At 39.4% G+C, this 15,188-nt stretch overlaps 1 protein-coding gene across 1 annotated transcript in view; it reads left to right on the top strand.

Moving 5' to 3' along the window:
* Positions 1 to 15,188, top strand: part of MAP7 (microtubule associated protein 7) — a 103,509-nt gene that overhangs the window by 86,249 nt on the left and 2,072 nt on the right. The window contains 8 exon segments of the mRNA XM_027632730.1: positions 2,046 to 2,229; positions 3,890 to 3,974; positions 3,976 to 4,086; positions 5,547 to 5,648; positions 5,932 to 5,982; positions 6,077 to 6,167; positions 8,182 to 8,314; positions 14,538 to 14,764. Of these exon segments, the coding sequence (XP_027488531.1) occupies positions 2,046 to 2,229; positions 3,890 to 3,974; positions 3,976 to 4,086; positions 5,547 to 5,648; positions 5,932 to 5,982; positions 6,077 to 6,167; positions 8,182 to 8,314; positions 14,538 to 14,764 (984 nt within the window).

Raw genomic sequence — 15,188 nt, 5'->3', positions numbered from 1 at the left:
GAGACATCAGGAAAAGCATTTTACATGTGAGGTTAGAGGACAGGCTTTGTGCTGCAGATGGAGGCCCCAGCTGCTAAAACTTAGTCACTGGTTGCATTCAAGAATCCAGAGATGTGCAAGTACGGCATTTGGAGCTTAGAGCAATGTTGCTGATTCTCCTGGGACTGTGTTGCAAGTGAATACAGCTCATTTCTTACAGTTAATAGCACTGGCCTTTAACTGGTCTGGCTCAGCTACCTGCTGGAGGAGCCAGGAGGTCAGCAGGTAGCGATTGCCAACGAAGCTGGCAACGAGCTTTTGCAGGCAAATCTCACGCAACTTTGCTAACACCAATGAAGTTTTAAAGGTCTTTTGGGTGTTACCTTTTCTGAAAGCAGGGCAGGTGTGCATTAAACAAGCTACTTGTTATGCTGCCAACTTCAGCGCCTGCGGCAAGAAATGAGCCCCAAGCAGCATAAAGCTGTGCTCCCTTCAAAGAGATGGCTCTGCCTAGGCCCACGTTTGTAAATTAAAAAGAACTGAGGTGTAGGAACTCTGTCATTTATACTGTTTAACAATTACAAAGGCTCTCTGGTATGTTTCTGATCCAGGCTGTAATTGCAGCCTCTCATTTTCTTACCTTCTGTCCCCAAGGCTACTAAGAGCATGGCTCTAAAGGGCTCTCATGATTTAGTGTGATCAAATTACTTGCCTTTTTATATTTGAACATCCCAGACTTTTCTGAGTTCCCAGCTACATCTTGGAGGTTAGCTGAGGTCCAGCCTGTTCTGTGGGGTTGGACTCAATACCTGTTTTGGTAATGAGAGAATAGTGCTCGATTGCTCTAGTGCTAAACTGTGCCAGCTCACCTCAGGGGTAGAGAACAGGCCCTGGCACTCTTTAAATTACTGATGTACTAATTTAAAATTTAAGTTACATTTGATTTCAAGGTGAAAGCCCTGAAGCAGTTTTAAAAAGACCTGTGTGGTGTTTAGTTGATAACAGAGCAGAGAGGTCAACAGATGTGAATTCAGCACAGAAAGCAGCTAAATTTATGTTTGTATACATGACAAGGTATGGGGGGGATCAGGGAGGAAACCCCTCTTTGGAAGTTGTTAATGAGGTGAGGAAACTCCTGTCACATACTAGTGGGTGGTTAGATATGTAGATTTAAAACCATCTCCTAGCTGTTCTTATGACTTACTTTACATGCATATTCCTAGGATCAGAATCTGATTCCATTGACAGTTCAAAGTCTTCCCTGTCCATGCTTGTCTGCATTACCAGATATGATTAACATGGGAATGCTTCCTCCAGATAGCTTATGCGTTGGTAATGGTCCCTAGTGCCTAGAGAAAACGTGTGGTTGAGGCACTCTGTACCTGAGCTAGAGAATGCCAGGCAAACTTACAGAAATGTGAACTAGTCTTTAACTTGAGAAAAACCTGTAACATCATCTCTGCCAAGCAGACAAAGCTGGCCCTGAATAAAGAATTGAAATGAAGGCACTATTAAGATTTGAACACAAACCATAGTTCACCAATAGTAGCAAAATTCATTAAGATGCTGTGCTCTGATCCCATGAGTTGCCTCAGGTTGAAGCAGCTGCAAAATTGATGATAGCTGGTGCCCTACCCTTAGTCCAGATCACCAGGTCACCAAAAGTCTAGTTCTGCTCTTTCGATGTAGATTCTCAGACAGAAGAAAATACAGTTTCACAATGTTTCATTTCTGTTCTCCAGATACAATTGGGCAAGCTTAGGAAATGTGATGGTAGGGACTTGCTGAGTCAGTACAACTCCTGTTGAGCACTTGTCAACATTTGTTCTGACAGAAAAGTTGACTTACCTTTTCAACTGCAGCTGCTTTCACATATCCTGCAAAAGCAAACTTCCCTTAAGGTATATGAACCTTTAGCACCTAGAAATGGCTTCCTTCTCTGGATCATTTATAAAACTACATAAGCTTGAAAATATTTTGAAAATAATTTCTGTTCCTTTCAAGAGAGTGATATCTTGGCTACTGGGTCTGTGCATACTAGTTTTTTTCCCCCCCATCTGTTTCAGCAGCCAGCCCGTCCCTACCTCCTGCTCCACCAGCTCTTACTCCACCTCCAGCACCCCCCAAGACCTCTGCAGGTACAACTGACCCTGAGGAAGCAACAAGGCTGCTGACTGAGAAGAGGCGCCTTGCCCGTGAGCAGCGGGAACGGGAGGAGCAAGAAAGGAGAGAGAGAGAAGAACTTGAAAGGTAATTCTAGACCTCTCCAGTGGAGAAGATACATTTTTAGCAGCTTCCTGTATATATTCTGCTGTTATATTGTTTCCTTAGAGTTTAACAAAGCTGTACTTATTTGTTCCAGCTAGAGAACTCTGTAGAGCTGTTTCCAACTTTGTGAGTAGTGCAATGTCTTTTCCTTTAAATTGTAAGGTCTGTACCACAGGTAGTGTTTTAGGTGTCCAACCATTGTGACTTAAACCTCTCTGTTTTCTTACCCCCACACCAGTTTTGGAGGGTAATTGTTGCATCTCACTTTCTACTAGCAAATGAGTAGCCCATCTGGATACTTACAACTGTGGCTACAGCACAAGTTGAGTGCTTTTTTAGAGGGATGCCATGCCTCTGGAATTTGTTTGACTTCTTGAACAACTTTGCTAATAGGAACAAGGCTGAGCAGTTAAAATAGGCTGGCTTTCCAATAGGCTCACAATACTGACCCTCTCAAAAAGAGTTTTAAAGAAAAAAGTAACATGGTGAATAAATACTAAGACTGAACAGTCAAAAATAGAAATTAAAGAATAATCAGCTTTCACAGTGAAAGGAGTTTCCAGTGTCTGTGCAGTGCCTTCATAAATGAATTTGAAAGGACTTGAGGCCAGTGAGATAATGCTGTTGTGAGTTAATATTGTGAATCTTCAGTGAGATAAGGCAGTTGTGAAGAGATTCTGGCATACCTTCTATCGCTGAGATACAAAACGGAAGCTGAATTGCTGTACTGCTAAGAATAAAGGAATGTCTATAGGAAATAATCCTAACTTAACTCCTGTGTTGGTGGTCTGTGGGCAAATTATTCTGAGGGAAGAGATCTTGTTTGGACTTCAATGTATGAAAATATCAGGTGAGTCATGGTCAACAAAGTAAATGAACTGTTACAAGCTACTAGAAAATGAGAATAAAATGAAAATGTCATTCTGAACTATTTAATATTATTCTACATCTTGAATGTGAGTTTTATATTTTTTTGAGATAGTAAAATCAGTAAAACTAGGAAAATAAGTGCAGGCAGATATCAGGGAAGGTCACAAGTGCAGAACAGCTCCCATATGAAAATCTACTGAACAGGCGAGGATTCTTCAGCTGGGAAGACCATCTACCCTCTACTTCTGAGTGGGGACACGGTAAGCTAAAAAGTCTTAAATAAGTAGGGTAACATCAAAAGCAAAAGGGAAAAGTTACTCCCATAATACAAGGATGAAAAGCCATCAGGTTATGTTAGGACATAACCAAAAATCAGAAGAATTAGATACTTCTTTTAAATTAAGGAACCATTGCCATGAGATAAGATGGGTGCCAAAAATACATACTGTTTAAAAATATGATTATATGAAATTGCAAAAAGAAATGTTATGCAAAATGTATTAGTCAATGATACTATTTCTGACTCAGAATGTATGCGAGTCATAGATTGGCACACGTGCTGGAGAAGTATTGGTATTGCCTTGCAGAGTTTTTTATATTCCATAGGGTTTCATGTTTGGCCTCTACAGGAAGGAGAACAGACAACTTAGGAATGAGACAGCAGTGCATCCTATATCCAGGTGTTCTGTAGGGTTGGATTAGGAATCTGGTGGTTTGGGTTTCCCCCCTCCTTTTATTACTTTTTTTTCTTACGCTTATTTAATGATTGCAGACAAAAGAAGGAGGAGCTGTCACAGAGGATAGCTGAAGAAAGAGCTCGCCGAGAAGAGGAAGAAGCTCGCAGACAAGAAGCAGAAAAAAAAAAGGAAGGATGCAGAGGAGGAGCGGGAAAGGGAAGAACGGCTGCGCCGCCAGGCAGAAGAGAGAGAACAGAAGGAGAAAGAAGAGATGGAGCGCATTCAGAAACAAGTATGCTCCCCTCTTGGAATTTCTATGCCAGTCTGATTGGCATAGAATTGGATGAAGTAGCACTTCTTACAGACCACCTAGATTAGAGCAATATCCAAAATTTAAATGCCATCTATAAAGTGAATAGTGTCGAGACAGGGTTCATTCCATAGCGTAGTTCAAAGAGTAAAGATATTTCTACTTGACAAAAACATGTGGTAGGGAATTGAGTTTTGGTTTGGTTTTTTCCGCTCCCCTTAGACTGTATTTAGAACAAATCCTTTCCTATTCCTGATTCATGATGAAAAAAATCAATAGAGTTGTATTGGGGAATTTTGATGAATGGTGTTACACCAGAGAATTCTTTGTCCTAGCACTTACAGAAAGTCTAGATGCAAAGAGTTCACTGTGTTGGAGACATAGTACTGCTGAGTTCTAATCCTTTACCAAATATTGCTTTTGTGTGGGGCTAGTGGGGAGAGGTAGGTTTTGATAACTTCAGTAAAACCAAGCAGAACCTTTACCTGGTGCAGTCCTCCTGAAATCAGAGCAGCTACTCAAAAGACGTAAAAAAGAGTAAATAAACTAAAAATAAGTTTTTCAAGTGTTTTCATTTTTGAATGGGCGTAATGTTGGTTTCCTGACTTTAGGAGAGGCTGCTTTAAGCACTCTAGATAGGATTCTTCTCTTCTCGCATGTGCTCTTACTTCTTGTGTGTGCTTTGTTGCTCCAACATCCAGCACTTCAATTTGCTTCATAGACACAAGATTTTCTCCCGGTATATAAATGTATGCTTCTGATAATAAATGTTTAAATGGTTGTGTTAGTGAATGACTTAGAAACTGCATTATTCTCTTTCAGAAGATGTGTGCTACTTTCTTTGAAATATTAACCTGAGGTTTAGCTCAGTTTTAGCACTCAGAGATAGTGCATGGCCAAGGCTTTTTTGGATATTACAGCTGTAACAAATGATCTGTTGTAGTAGTTCTATTATACAACACTGTCACTGTCAGGGAGCAAGGTATTCCAGACAAGTTTTGCATTTCATTAAAAAACAGAAATGGAAAGTTTGTGCTTGTCCTTGGTCTTGTTAAAGAATTACTCTGTTGGCCAAACAAAACATTCTACACTTTTGTTTTACTCTAAAAAACCACTCAAAACATCAGTCTCTTTAATGCTTTCCTGGCTGCTGTTTTAATGCAGAAGGCTAGGAAATTTATTCCTTATTTGTCATCTGGTGTGCTACAGAACAGGCACAGAACCAAATATGATGTCTGTTGTTTAGTTACATTCTCTTGATGCTATGCAAAACATGGAGATCGATCAAGAAATGTGTAGTTCAGTCTGAAAAGACTTTTGGTGGCTTGTAAACCCCAAAAGTGTCTTTTCAGGGTCTTGTAGATATGCATAGTTAAGCAGACAGTGTAAGACTGTCCTTAAATAGTAAATTATTCCTTCTTTTTCTTTTACCATCAACGTAGAAAGAAGAGGAAGCTCGCCTACGGGAAGAGGCAGAGCGGATTCGATTAGAACGTGAAAAACATTTCCAAAGAGAAGAGCAAGAGCGCTTGGAAAGGAAGAAGGTAACTCAGTACATGCAGAGAAACTGTAATTGGTTTTGCCTTAACAGTCTGCTTCCATCTCAGCAATAGAAAGTTATCCATGACATAAACATGCTCTCAGAAAGGCTGCAGTCCTCATTGGCTTGATGTGACAGTGAAGGGATTATTGCCAGAAGTAATAAATAATTCAGCTTTTTGCAATAAACAGATACAGCTGATAAATGACAAGCAGTTATGTTTTGGGAGAGATATATTCAAATTAATGCCAGCAAACCTTATTTTACCCCTTTACATTTCATTGTAGAGGCTTGAAGAGATCATGAAGAGAACTAGGCGTGTAGAAGCTGTAGATAAGGTCAGTGCTGCTACTTAACATGTAAATATTAAATATGTTTCACGTCTTTTCCCTAGTGCCATTTTTAACTTACAAAACTGTGCTTCCTTTGTAGAAACCCAATGACCAGCAAAATGGACATGTATCAAAGACAAATATTACTGGAGAAGCAGGTATTGTGTTTAACTCTGCCTTGAACACAACAGGTGAATAAATGCCTACTAAGCACAATGACCTGAGATACAGTTCTGAAACTTGACACACTAATTGCAGTAAAGAAAACCATGAGAGTTGTATAACTGAACTCTTAGTAGACATTATTTATTTAGCCTTTCTGTATGGGTAGTTAACCATTACTAAATGAGTCCAGTGTTTTAGCAACTTCGTCACATTGGTGTTTAATAAGAGGAAATGGCTTAATGAGTTTAATTATTTATAAAGTGAAAAGAAACAAATTATTTTGTGATTTGATCGAAAAAGAAACGGATTCTACAGTTTCTTTTTTAATATTATTTCAGATGTGGTTGTTGCAGATTTACTTTATTTTCTTAAAAGATTATTTCATCAAAACAAATTGTTAATTATTCTAAACATCTCTCTGTGACTTCTTTCTTTCATACTTGCTGCCTTATTCGTTTGGTCTTTATTTCTTTTTTTGGACAAAATTGAACTACTAGAAACACTTAGTCTCTTTGTCATACCCGTGCTCTTAATCTTTTCTTCCCTTCCATTCCCTCTATCATTTTATTTTGTTTTAGGTAAACTTCTATATATGACTTTAATATTTAAAATAAAGGAAGAAAAATAAAACATAGCTTATATCCAGCAATCACCAAGTGTTAATTAACACTATTGAAAGATACTGAAGTCAAGCTATGAAATAGTTTACCCTACTGTAGCATAACATTTTAAATGACTTTAATCTTTTTCTCCTTTGCGTTTGAGCTGAGTAACAGGGAAGGCAGCAGTGCTGGCTGATGGATGACTTTTGTGTTGATGTTTAAAGTGAACACTATAATTAACACTGTCAGGAAACATTGTGATGCAGATGACATGTATTTAGAAGTTTTTTGTTTGCATATTATCCTGGTGAAAAAAGTTTGTGAGCAACTGATACAGAACACATCTGGGATGCCATCTTTGTCTGAGGCACTGTTGAATTATGGTTTAAATAATTCCTGAAACTATAAATGGCTCTATAAGCTTTGGCTAGTGCTTTGCCTCTAGAGATAGAAGACAAATACTCAGTTTCCTAAGACAGAGGAGACTTTAGATCTTGATTTCCCCGGGCCCAAGGGAAGGCTGGAATCCTTGAATGACTGAATAAAGACAAAACTTGCCCTCACCCTCAGGGCTGCTCTACTGTTTGGCTTTGCATTATCTACATATGACAGTGAGTTAAACATGTGGATTAATGGACATATTCTGGCCACCTGAGTTTCCATATTGCACTTTAACAGACCTCTGTTTGGGTAATGGAGATAAATGTATCCAAACCTGTGAATACTGAATTGTCCTTGCAATTACTGTAACAGATACTTGCATGGTGCAGTTCCTTCCTTTTACTGACCTATATGTGAATTAGTGAGACTGTAAAAACAATACAGAAGGCTGTAGTTGTACTTTAAAAGAAAACTGAAAGGCAGGCCAGTAACATCTATCACATGATCTCAGCATGAGGGACAAGGATAGGCTAATTTTATGTTGCTCCCTGCAATGTTTTATAGTAGTGATTTGGTACTTGCTGAAAGAAGTATCCTTCCCAATGAAGATTTTTTCCCTCTTGATTTCCTTCTGGGTTACTGGAACCAAGAAATACCAGTGTATGGAACTGGTGATGTCCCAGTGTTCTCCTATTCCATTCTCTGTTGCTACTTAGAAAGCACCAGCATAATATTCTATCAGATACCAGCCTATTTTGACAACTGGCTTATGTGCTGGAATTATGCATATCATTGTAAAATGTTTATTCTTGTTTGCAAAGATACAGCTTTGAAATCTGTGACATTTACTTTGGACCTGAAACAGGGCTTGTGTGCCCAAAAACTCAACAAAAGAGATGGGAGGGGAGAGAGGGAGGGAGGGGTGTGGGAGCCGTATTTTTTAAAATTGTAGCTTGCCTTGGCTGTGCTGGCTTTTGTAGAAAATTTTTTACCCTAATCTGCAGGTAGATGCTTTTGCTTGTATTTATGAGAACATGTTTTCTCTCTCCAATCACAGCCAGTCCTGCATCTCCCTTGGAACCTGCAGCAGGACCTCAGCTTCCACATGCAACAGAATCTCCGCACAACGGGACACCCAGCACCTGCACACACGTGATCGTTTCACACCAACCCCCCATAAATGTGGACAGGTAGGAACAACTGACAAGTGTTGGAGGTGGGAGTGTTTAGAAGATGAGAGTTACTAGAGTAATAAATAATATTCAGTTTCATGTGTTCATTAACTAAGTAAGAGTTCAATCTGCCTTGTTTCCTGTTTATTATTTTTTCCTGTGTTCAGAAAAGAACTTTATCATCTTTCCCTTAGCAGTAAACCATTTTTGCTAACTGATAGGGAAGAATTTTGAAAAAATACAGCATGTTCTTTGCAGTGTTTGGAACAATATGTGTTTGCCAGCAATTATTACATTGATTGAAACTTAATGGAAAGGGCAATTTTTTTCTGTTCCTTTTCATGAATTAAGCTTCATAAAACCCACTCTGGATTTGCTGATTTTTTTAATAGAATAATGAACACTGTGCCTTGAGCCTAGATGTTTTGATTTCTGAACTACTTGAAGTATCAGCAAGTTCTGTTATAGATATGTCCCTCGTGTGAGATATGGAACTAGTCACTTTGGTTATGCATTTGAAAAAAAACACCTTTGTTCTCTATAAGGACAATTTGAGGAGGCAGATATTTAACACTGGGATCTCTCTGTAGCCGTGAAGCAAGTCACTCAGACTTTGAGAAATTGTTGAAATACTTGAAACCTCAGTGTTGAACCAAGTGACATCTGTTAAATAAGCATGAGCTGTCAATTCATGTCATTACTAAAATTACTAATTTTAGTAATGCAGAAAGCCAAATAATCCCATAGCCCTTTCATGTTTTATGCAGGATATGCATAATAAGTGTAGAAAAACTTGAATGTGGGAAGCCGTCATGCAGTCTGTAATGGACAGTATGCTTCAGGGTGTGATTGGCACTAATTGAAGGAGGAATTTGCCCTCTCTCGATCCCTCCATATGCCTGGGGGATCTTAACCTGCTGTCATGCTGACAAGGATGCTCCTGCTGAGAGAAGTTCTGTCAGTGACACTGAGCACTGAGATGCATTGAATGAGCTGCACAGAGCTGTCTCATAATTGTCTTGGACAGTTCTTAAATGTTAATCACTCCAAGCCTTACATGTACATTGGTGTTTGAAATACAAAATGTGCCACACTAATGAGTGCTGTCCTGTAGCATTAAAATCTGTGTGGAAGCAACCTCAGAATGCCCACAGTAAAGAATGAGTAAATGAGATTGAAGAACAAAAGTAGGAAGTGCGTGTAAGACTGTGGAAGGGAAAACTGGCGTGCCAGGTTGGGATGTGGAGGGACTCTCTGCTTCAGAGGTACATCCACAGTAACTGGGAAGGCAAAACCTGAAGCACTTGGCAGTGTCCCATAGATTTTATCACATGGTAAAAGCCACAGGTGCCAACACCACTGCTGTATCTTGTGTACTGTGATTGTCTGGCATCCAGATATGCCTGACATGGTAGCACACACACAAGAGCAGTGGGTGGAGATTGTCTCTTGTGTGAGCACCTCACTCCAACCCCAGGCAAGATTTGACTTTGGTCTGAAAAAGACTTCATCGTGTTTTAACGACAAGATAGATGAGATTTCTAACCAGAACTTAAAAAGGTGTTAGCTGGGGGACTTGTGGCATGCACTTGTATGGGCAAGAGAAGGAAGCGAAGGAGAGGTCTTTCTAAGGTGGCATCTTGTTTGAACAGGGCTGGCAGCTGTAGTCGAGGTCAGAATATCTGTGGTTGGTTCACTCCCCAGACAATGCAGATGCTCTGTCCCTTGTGCTGGTAGTGCTGAAGAAGGATGACTTGGAAAGCTGCTAGAGGTTTATGTGAAGATAAGGAACGTTACTCTGGAGCATAATAGGAAGTTGCCTGACTGTGTACTGAGCCTTCATCCCTCTTCCTCCCCATCATGTCATCCATCCTGTTTCAGCTCTGTGGCTGGGATTCAGTTGGAAATAACATGTTTGCTTCTGTGGTCAGCAGTGCAGCGCAACTGAGGAAAACTTAAAAAAATCTCACCGAGGGAAGACAATGGATTTCAATATTTCATTATTCTCTGTGGCTACTTTTGATCGGCAATACAGATCTTGTTTTGCTGGAACATCATTAGCTTTCCAGGGCAATTGATCTTCATAAACACTAAAGAAAATGCTATGATCTGCAGCCTTATTTACTGTTTATCTGTTGCCAACAATTATTAGTTTTACTGATAGATATTTATTGCAGATGGTAGATTGATGCAATCATCTATCCCAGCTAATAGTTTGTCCAAATTTTTATTGGTATTCCTACTCTTGTGTTTTAAACAAATGAACATTAATCAGTTTTTGGTAGGTTTAAAGTTTTTTCACTTAGTATTGTGAAAGAAGAAAACATTGAGAAAATATTAGTATAGTGAATTGAGCTGTTTTACTATGCTAACACTCAGGGTTTTCAAACAGATCTTACATAAATTCTGGGTTCATAAAAACAGTTTCTTTTTCAATAGTCTTCTGAGTTATAATGAGTGTCTGAACATGAACATGATTTTTGTGGTATGGTAGCTTTGAGTGGTGCTGCAAGAGTTCTGATTTTGCTGCCTATGCTTGCTCTGAGTGTCTTCTCCACAAGTAAATTTGGTTAAACAATTTAATGATGGAATGCTAATGAAGAATAGTGAATATTATTGGGAAAGGGGGGCAAGTAGTGACCTTAAATCTAACCTGTAAGTCTGTGGTGAGAAGGCTCACAATTGAACTTAAATGAAGGCATTTGAGTGGGATAACCCTACAGCTGTCTAATCCATAGCCCACTTGCAGAATTTTGCTTGTACTCCATTTTCTAATTCTTTACCCAAGTTAGATTTTGTCTGCTACTTCTTAGAAAGTTATTTCAGTACAGTGATTTATGTTGACAGTATTTTCCTTATGATACTTATTCTGTAATGCCTTTTTTCTGTGCCATGTTCTATAAACACTTGCAATGCAATGCAGAATGCCTCAGTGAGTGCAGTTCACCTATGCAGTTCATCTGTGTCTCCATCCTGTATGCAGGGTGCTGGCTATGGGTAGGTTAGATAATCAGTTTTTAGAAATTTACAGTTGGTCTGAGTGATTGCCTTAATGTCTTGTCCTGGAAAAGAAAGCTCCTCATTGCTGGCTGGTTTCAGCGCTGTTATCTCTGTGGATGAAAAATAAGCACCATTTATTTAAGTCATCCAAAAACTACGGGGTCCATTTTGCTGTTAATGTCTATCTGTGACTTCTCTGCAAGAATCCTGTCAATAAAGACAGACATTGTCTTTCAGATCAGAAGTGGCAGCTGTGGAAATACTTTTCAAAGGCCTGCAAATTACTATTTTATTTTTTCTTATTTGTTGTTCATTTCTGATGAATTATGGGAAACAGATATACTGAATTCTGGCCTTCTTTCTTTCTTTCTTATTCTCTTCAAATTCTTTAATTACAGGCTATGTCTACACAGAACTTTGACTAAAATTATCTACATCAGATGTAATTTTGAGTAATATTTAATTTTTTGGATGTTCCAGTTCCTTTAATTAAACTAGCTGCTCTTTTCTCAACATCCTCCAGTCTCTCTTGTTAATATTGATGTGCTCAGGTCAAAGTGTGAAGCTGCAGAGATGTTTTTCAGCTACCTTGGAGATGTCCTTCAGAGGCTTGCAAGATTGTTGTGTTTGGAAATACATTCTGAACAAGTATGCTACAAGCACACTTATGGAATATGTTAGAATACCAGAATTATCCAGTTCTTTTTGCAATACTGTATGTCTGAAAAGGATATCTCTGGTGTTGCATTGGACAACTGAGATATCAGTAAAAACGTAATGTAAGATGGTAAGAACAGCCGTAGCAGGTCAAAAATGCTTTTTTTGGGGGGGGAGGGAAAGTATTGTTTTCTTTAATGACCTGTAGCATAGTGTAGAGGGAAAATAAAGGTAATTACCAGGAGATCCTCTGGTCAATGAAGGGTTACTAAGCATTGTGGTCCAAATACAACCATAGGCTCAAGTAGTCCCTAAGCTGCTAATTAACAGAAGCTGGAGGGTATACCAATCCCCTAGGAATTTATCTAATCTCCTTTTGAGCTTGTGACCTCTAAGATGTACAGTGGAAATTAATTCCACTATTCTGTTTTCCCTTTGTTTCATCTAAATGTGCTTCTCTAATTTGGTGGAGTAAGCAACACAGAATCTAGATGATTTTGTAGCATAAAATTTGGAAGATTTATAGTCTTGATTTCCTTTTCTGTACCCACTTGGTGATTGTAGAATCTCCTCTGTCTCAGAGGGCATTGTTGAAGTCTGAACAAGTCCTGGTCTAACTCAAGGTGTAATACTGGCAGTGCAATGACAAATAAATATGAAGAACTATTTATCCATTGTCAGCTGATCAATTGGGTAGAAAAATTATATTTGCAGAAGCAAAAGGCTTCTTCATTCCATGTTGAACTACTGTGTTTTTTAATTTATATGAATGAGAAGTTGCTCTCTTCACACCTCTTTCTTACCCCGTTCATAAAACTTGGCATGTTATCCTAGCTGTGGTATGGTTATTGGCAGTAAATGGGAGTAACATATAGTGAATATGCCTTATAACTACACAGTACAGAGCAGGGTTTAATAGTCCTAAAGCGTGTCACAGATTCTGTTCCTCATCTTACAGATGTGGGTCTCTGGCACCAAAGGGTGGTGTGACTTATGACCTCTCCCAAGTAGCCTTTAGGGTTTCTGCTCTCAAACTCGGTGCAGTGAAACATATTTTTCATTTTGAAATTTGCTCAGCATATCCACAGATGAAAAAAGGGGAGTGCCTTTCTGAAAAAGAACCAGTGATGGTTTGAAAATCTGGGAAGGGCTTGATATGAACACAAGCATGTGGTTCTCACAGGAAATCCTGGGCTCTGGATAAAGCATTGCCATTTTCAAAAGACCAATAATCATCTTCTGTCTCTTGGGAAGTACTGTAAAACAATTCTTTAATTGTTTGTGCAGAGTTGGACACCCAAAGACATGAAAATATACTATATGCCAATTACAAGCAGGTGGTTTTTTTCAGACTAGTAAATGTACTTTCAGGAGAAAATTAGCCTATGAAACCAAACCACCTGCTGAGAAATGGCCTGAGGAAATTTATAGCCTAGTTTCAATCTAGGAAAATTGCATCTGAGCCTTTGTGGATGAGACAGTTCCAAACAGCCTGAACAGTTGTGATGTGGTTCGAATAGGGAATAGGTACCCAGGATTGTCAGAATCTAACTGTTGGGGGCCTTAAGAAGCACCTGTGAAAGATAACAAGATTTTTGAGTGTCATTTCAGTACTTGCTCTTTCTCGAGGAGCTTATGGTCCCATTACTGTCATCCTGTTCACTAGAGGAGCACCTTAGTATCTCCCCTCTGGCAAGATAGCATATGCTATCTGCAGAGTCAGAAGGTTTTGACAATGCAGCACCTAATATAAGGTTTGGGAGGGGAGGAGCAAGACTGTGAGACATGAGCATGTATTGTCTCAGGAGAGTATGTATAATTGCAGAGTGTGTGCTTGTGCTGCTCTTGACTAGGGGAGATGTACAAGATCTTACTCATAAGGCATCTCTGTCAACTGGGAGATGGAAACCAAAAGTGCAGATTGACAATGAGGGGTGCTGGGAGAGGGTTCTTTTGGCTTGGGCATGATCACTGAGAGGAGTGTGGAGCTGGTTGGTGCCTTGGAAATTAGCCCTAAGGACTTGTAGGGGAGGAGGGACTGAAAAGAGCACTACATTGGTAACGGAGTCTTATCCAGAGAAGGATAAGTGGCACATAGAAGACACTGCTCCAGAACTGGTGGCAGGAGGTGATCCAAGAAGTAATAAAAATTACAGTGATTTTATCTAAGGGCAATTACATTGATTTGCAATAAGAGGAAGGGTACTAAAAAGGTTATGAAATCTGAAAAAATATGTTAGAGGCTGTAAATTGCATTAGGTGGGTGGCTCCAGATAGCAGTGGCGGTGCTGCAGGGGATTCCTTACTGCTTCCAATTGCAGGCACTTCTCAGATGTACAGCACACTGTAGCTGGGTGTCATGTAGCTAAATGTAACTACTACCCTGTGTGAGGGAAGGCATACCTAATACTTAGCTGCAAAAACAGTTTTTCTACTGTGGTAGAAGCATAGTTTTGTTTTTACTAGCAAAAAGAATGCTCGGGATTGATGCAGACTTTTCTTCCATTTGTAATATTGCTTTGAGGAGGACTAAATTTCTGTTCTAGATGAAGTGTGTGAGGAAATAACTATGTTTTTCTTTCAGCAATCTCAATCCAGAGAAAAACACAAATGACAATGGAATGTCTATGCAGAATGATAACTTTGAAGAGATCATAAACCTGCCTATTGGTTCTAAACCATCCCGGCTGGATGCCATGAACAATGATGGAAGCAATAGTCCCGAAATTCCTTTGAATCCAATTCTAGCCTTTGAAGATAAGGGGACTCTTTTGCCTCAGGTAGATAGTGTTCAAACACATCAAACAGCAGGTAGGTTTGCTGTGGTTCATGAACATTTGTAATGTGTTGTAATTGACAGAGGTCCTAGAGCTCTCAATTAATATAAGTTGATTAATTTAAGCATTTTTAAACCCCACATCATTTGGGGAAAGGAGCGTATCTCTTCTTTGTAAAGCTGTGCATGCCAAGAACATGTAGATGTAGTGCAAGTTATGATGAGGCCTTATCTTTTCTTGAATGATGGCCTCTCAGTTATGTTTTACTTTCTTCCACTTGTGGTTGCTTGGAAAGGTTTGCCCTGTGCTGCCAAACAGAAGTGGTAAGTGACAGCTGCTGTTCCAAGCAGTCAGCAATCAGATTCCAGTTTTGTAAGTGCAGTACCTGGCACACACATGCAGAAGGGGACCTGGTACCTAACCACTTTGTAAAATTCTGCATGTACTTTCCTCATCAA

This window comes from Corapipo altera, unplaced genomic scaffold (assembly GCF_003945725.1).
Source record: "Corapipo altera isolate COAL_440 unplaced genomic scaffold, ASM394572v1 2b, whole genome shotgun sequence".
Lineage (NCBI taxonomy): Eukaryota > Metazoa > Chordata > Aves > Passeriformes > Pipridae > Corapipo > Corapipo altera.
The sequence above is the reverse complement of the archived record's forward strand: the minus strand, read 5'-3'. Positions and strand labels throughout refer to the sequence as shown.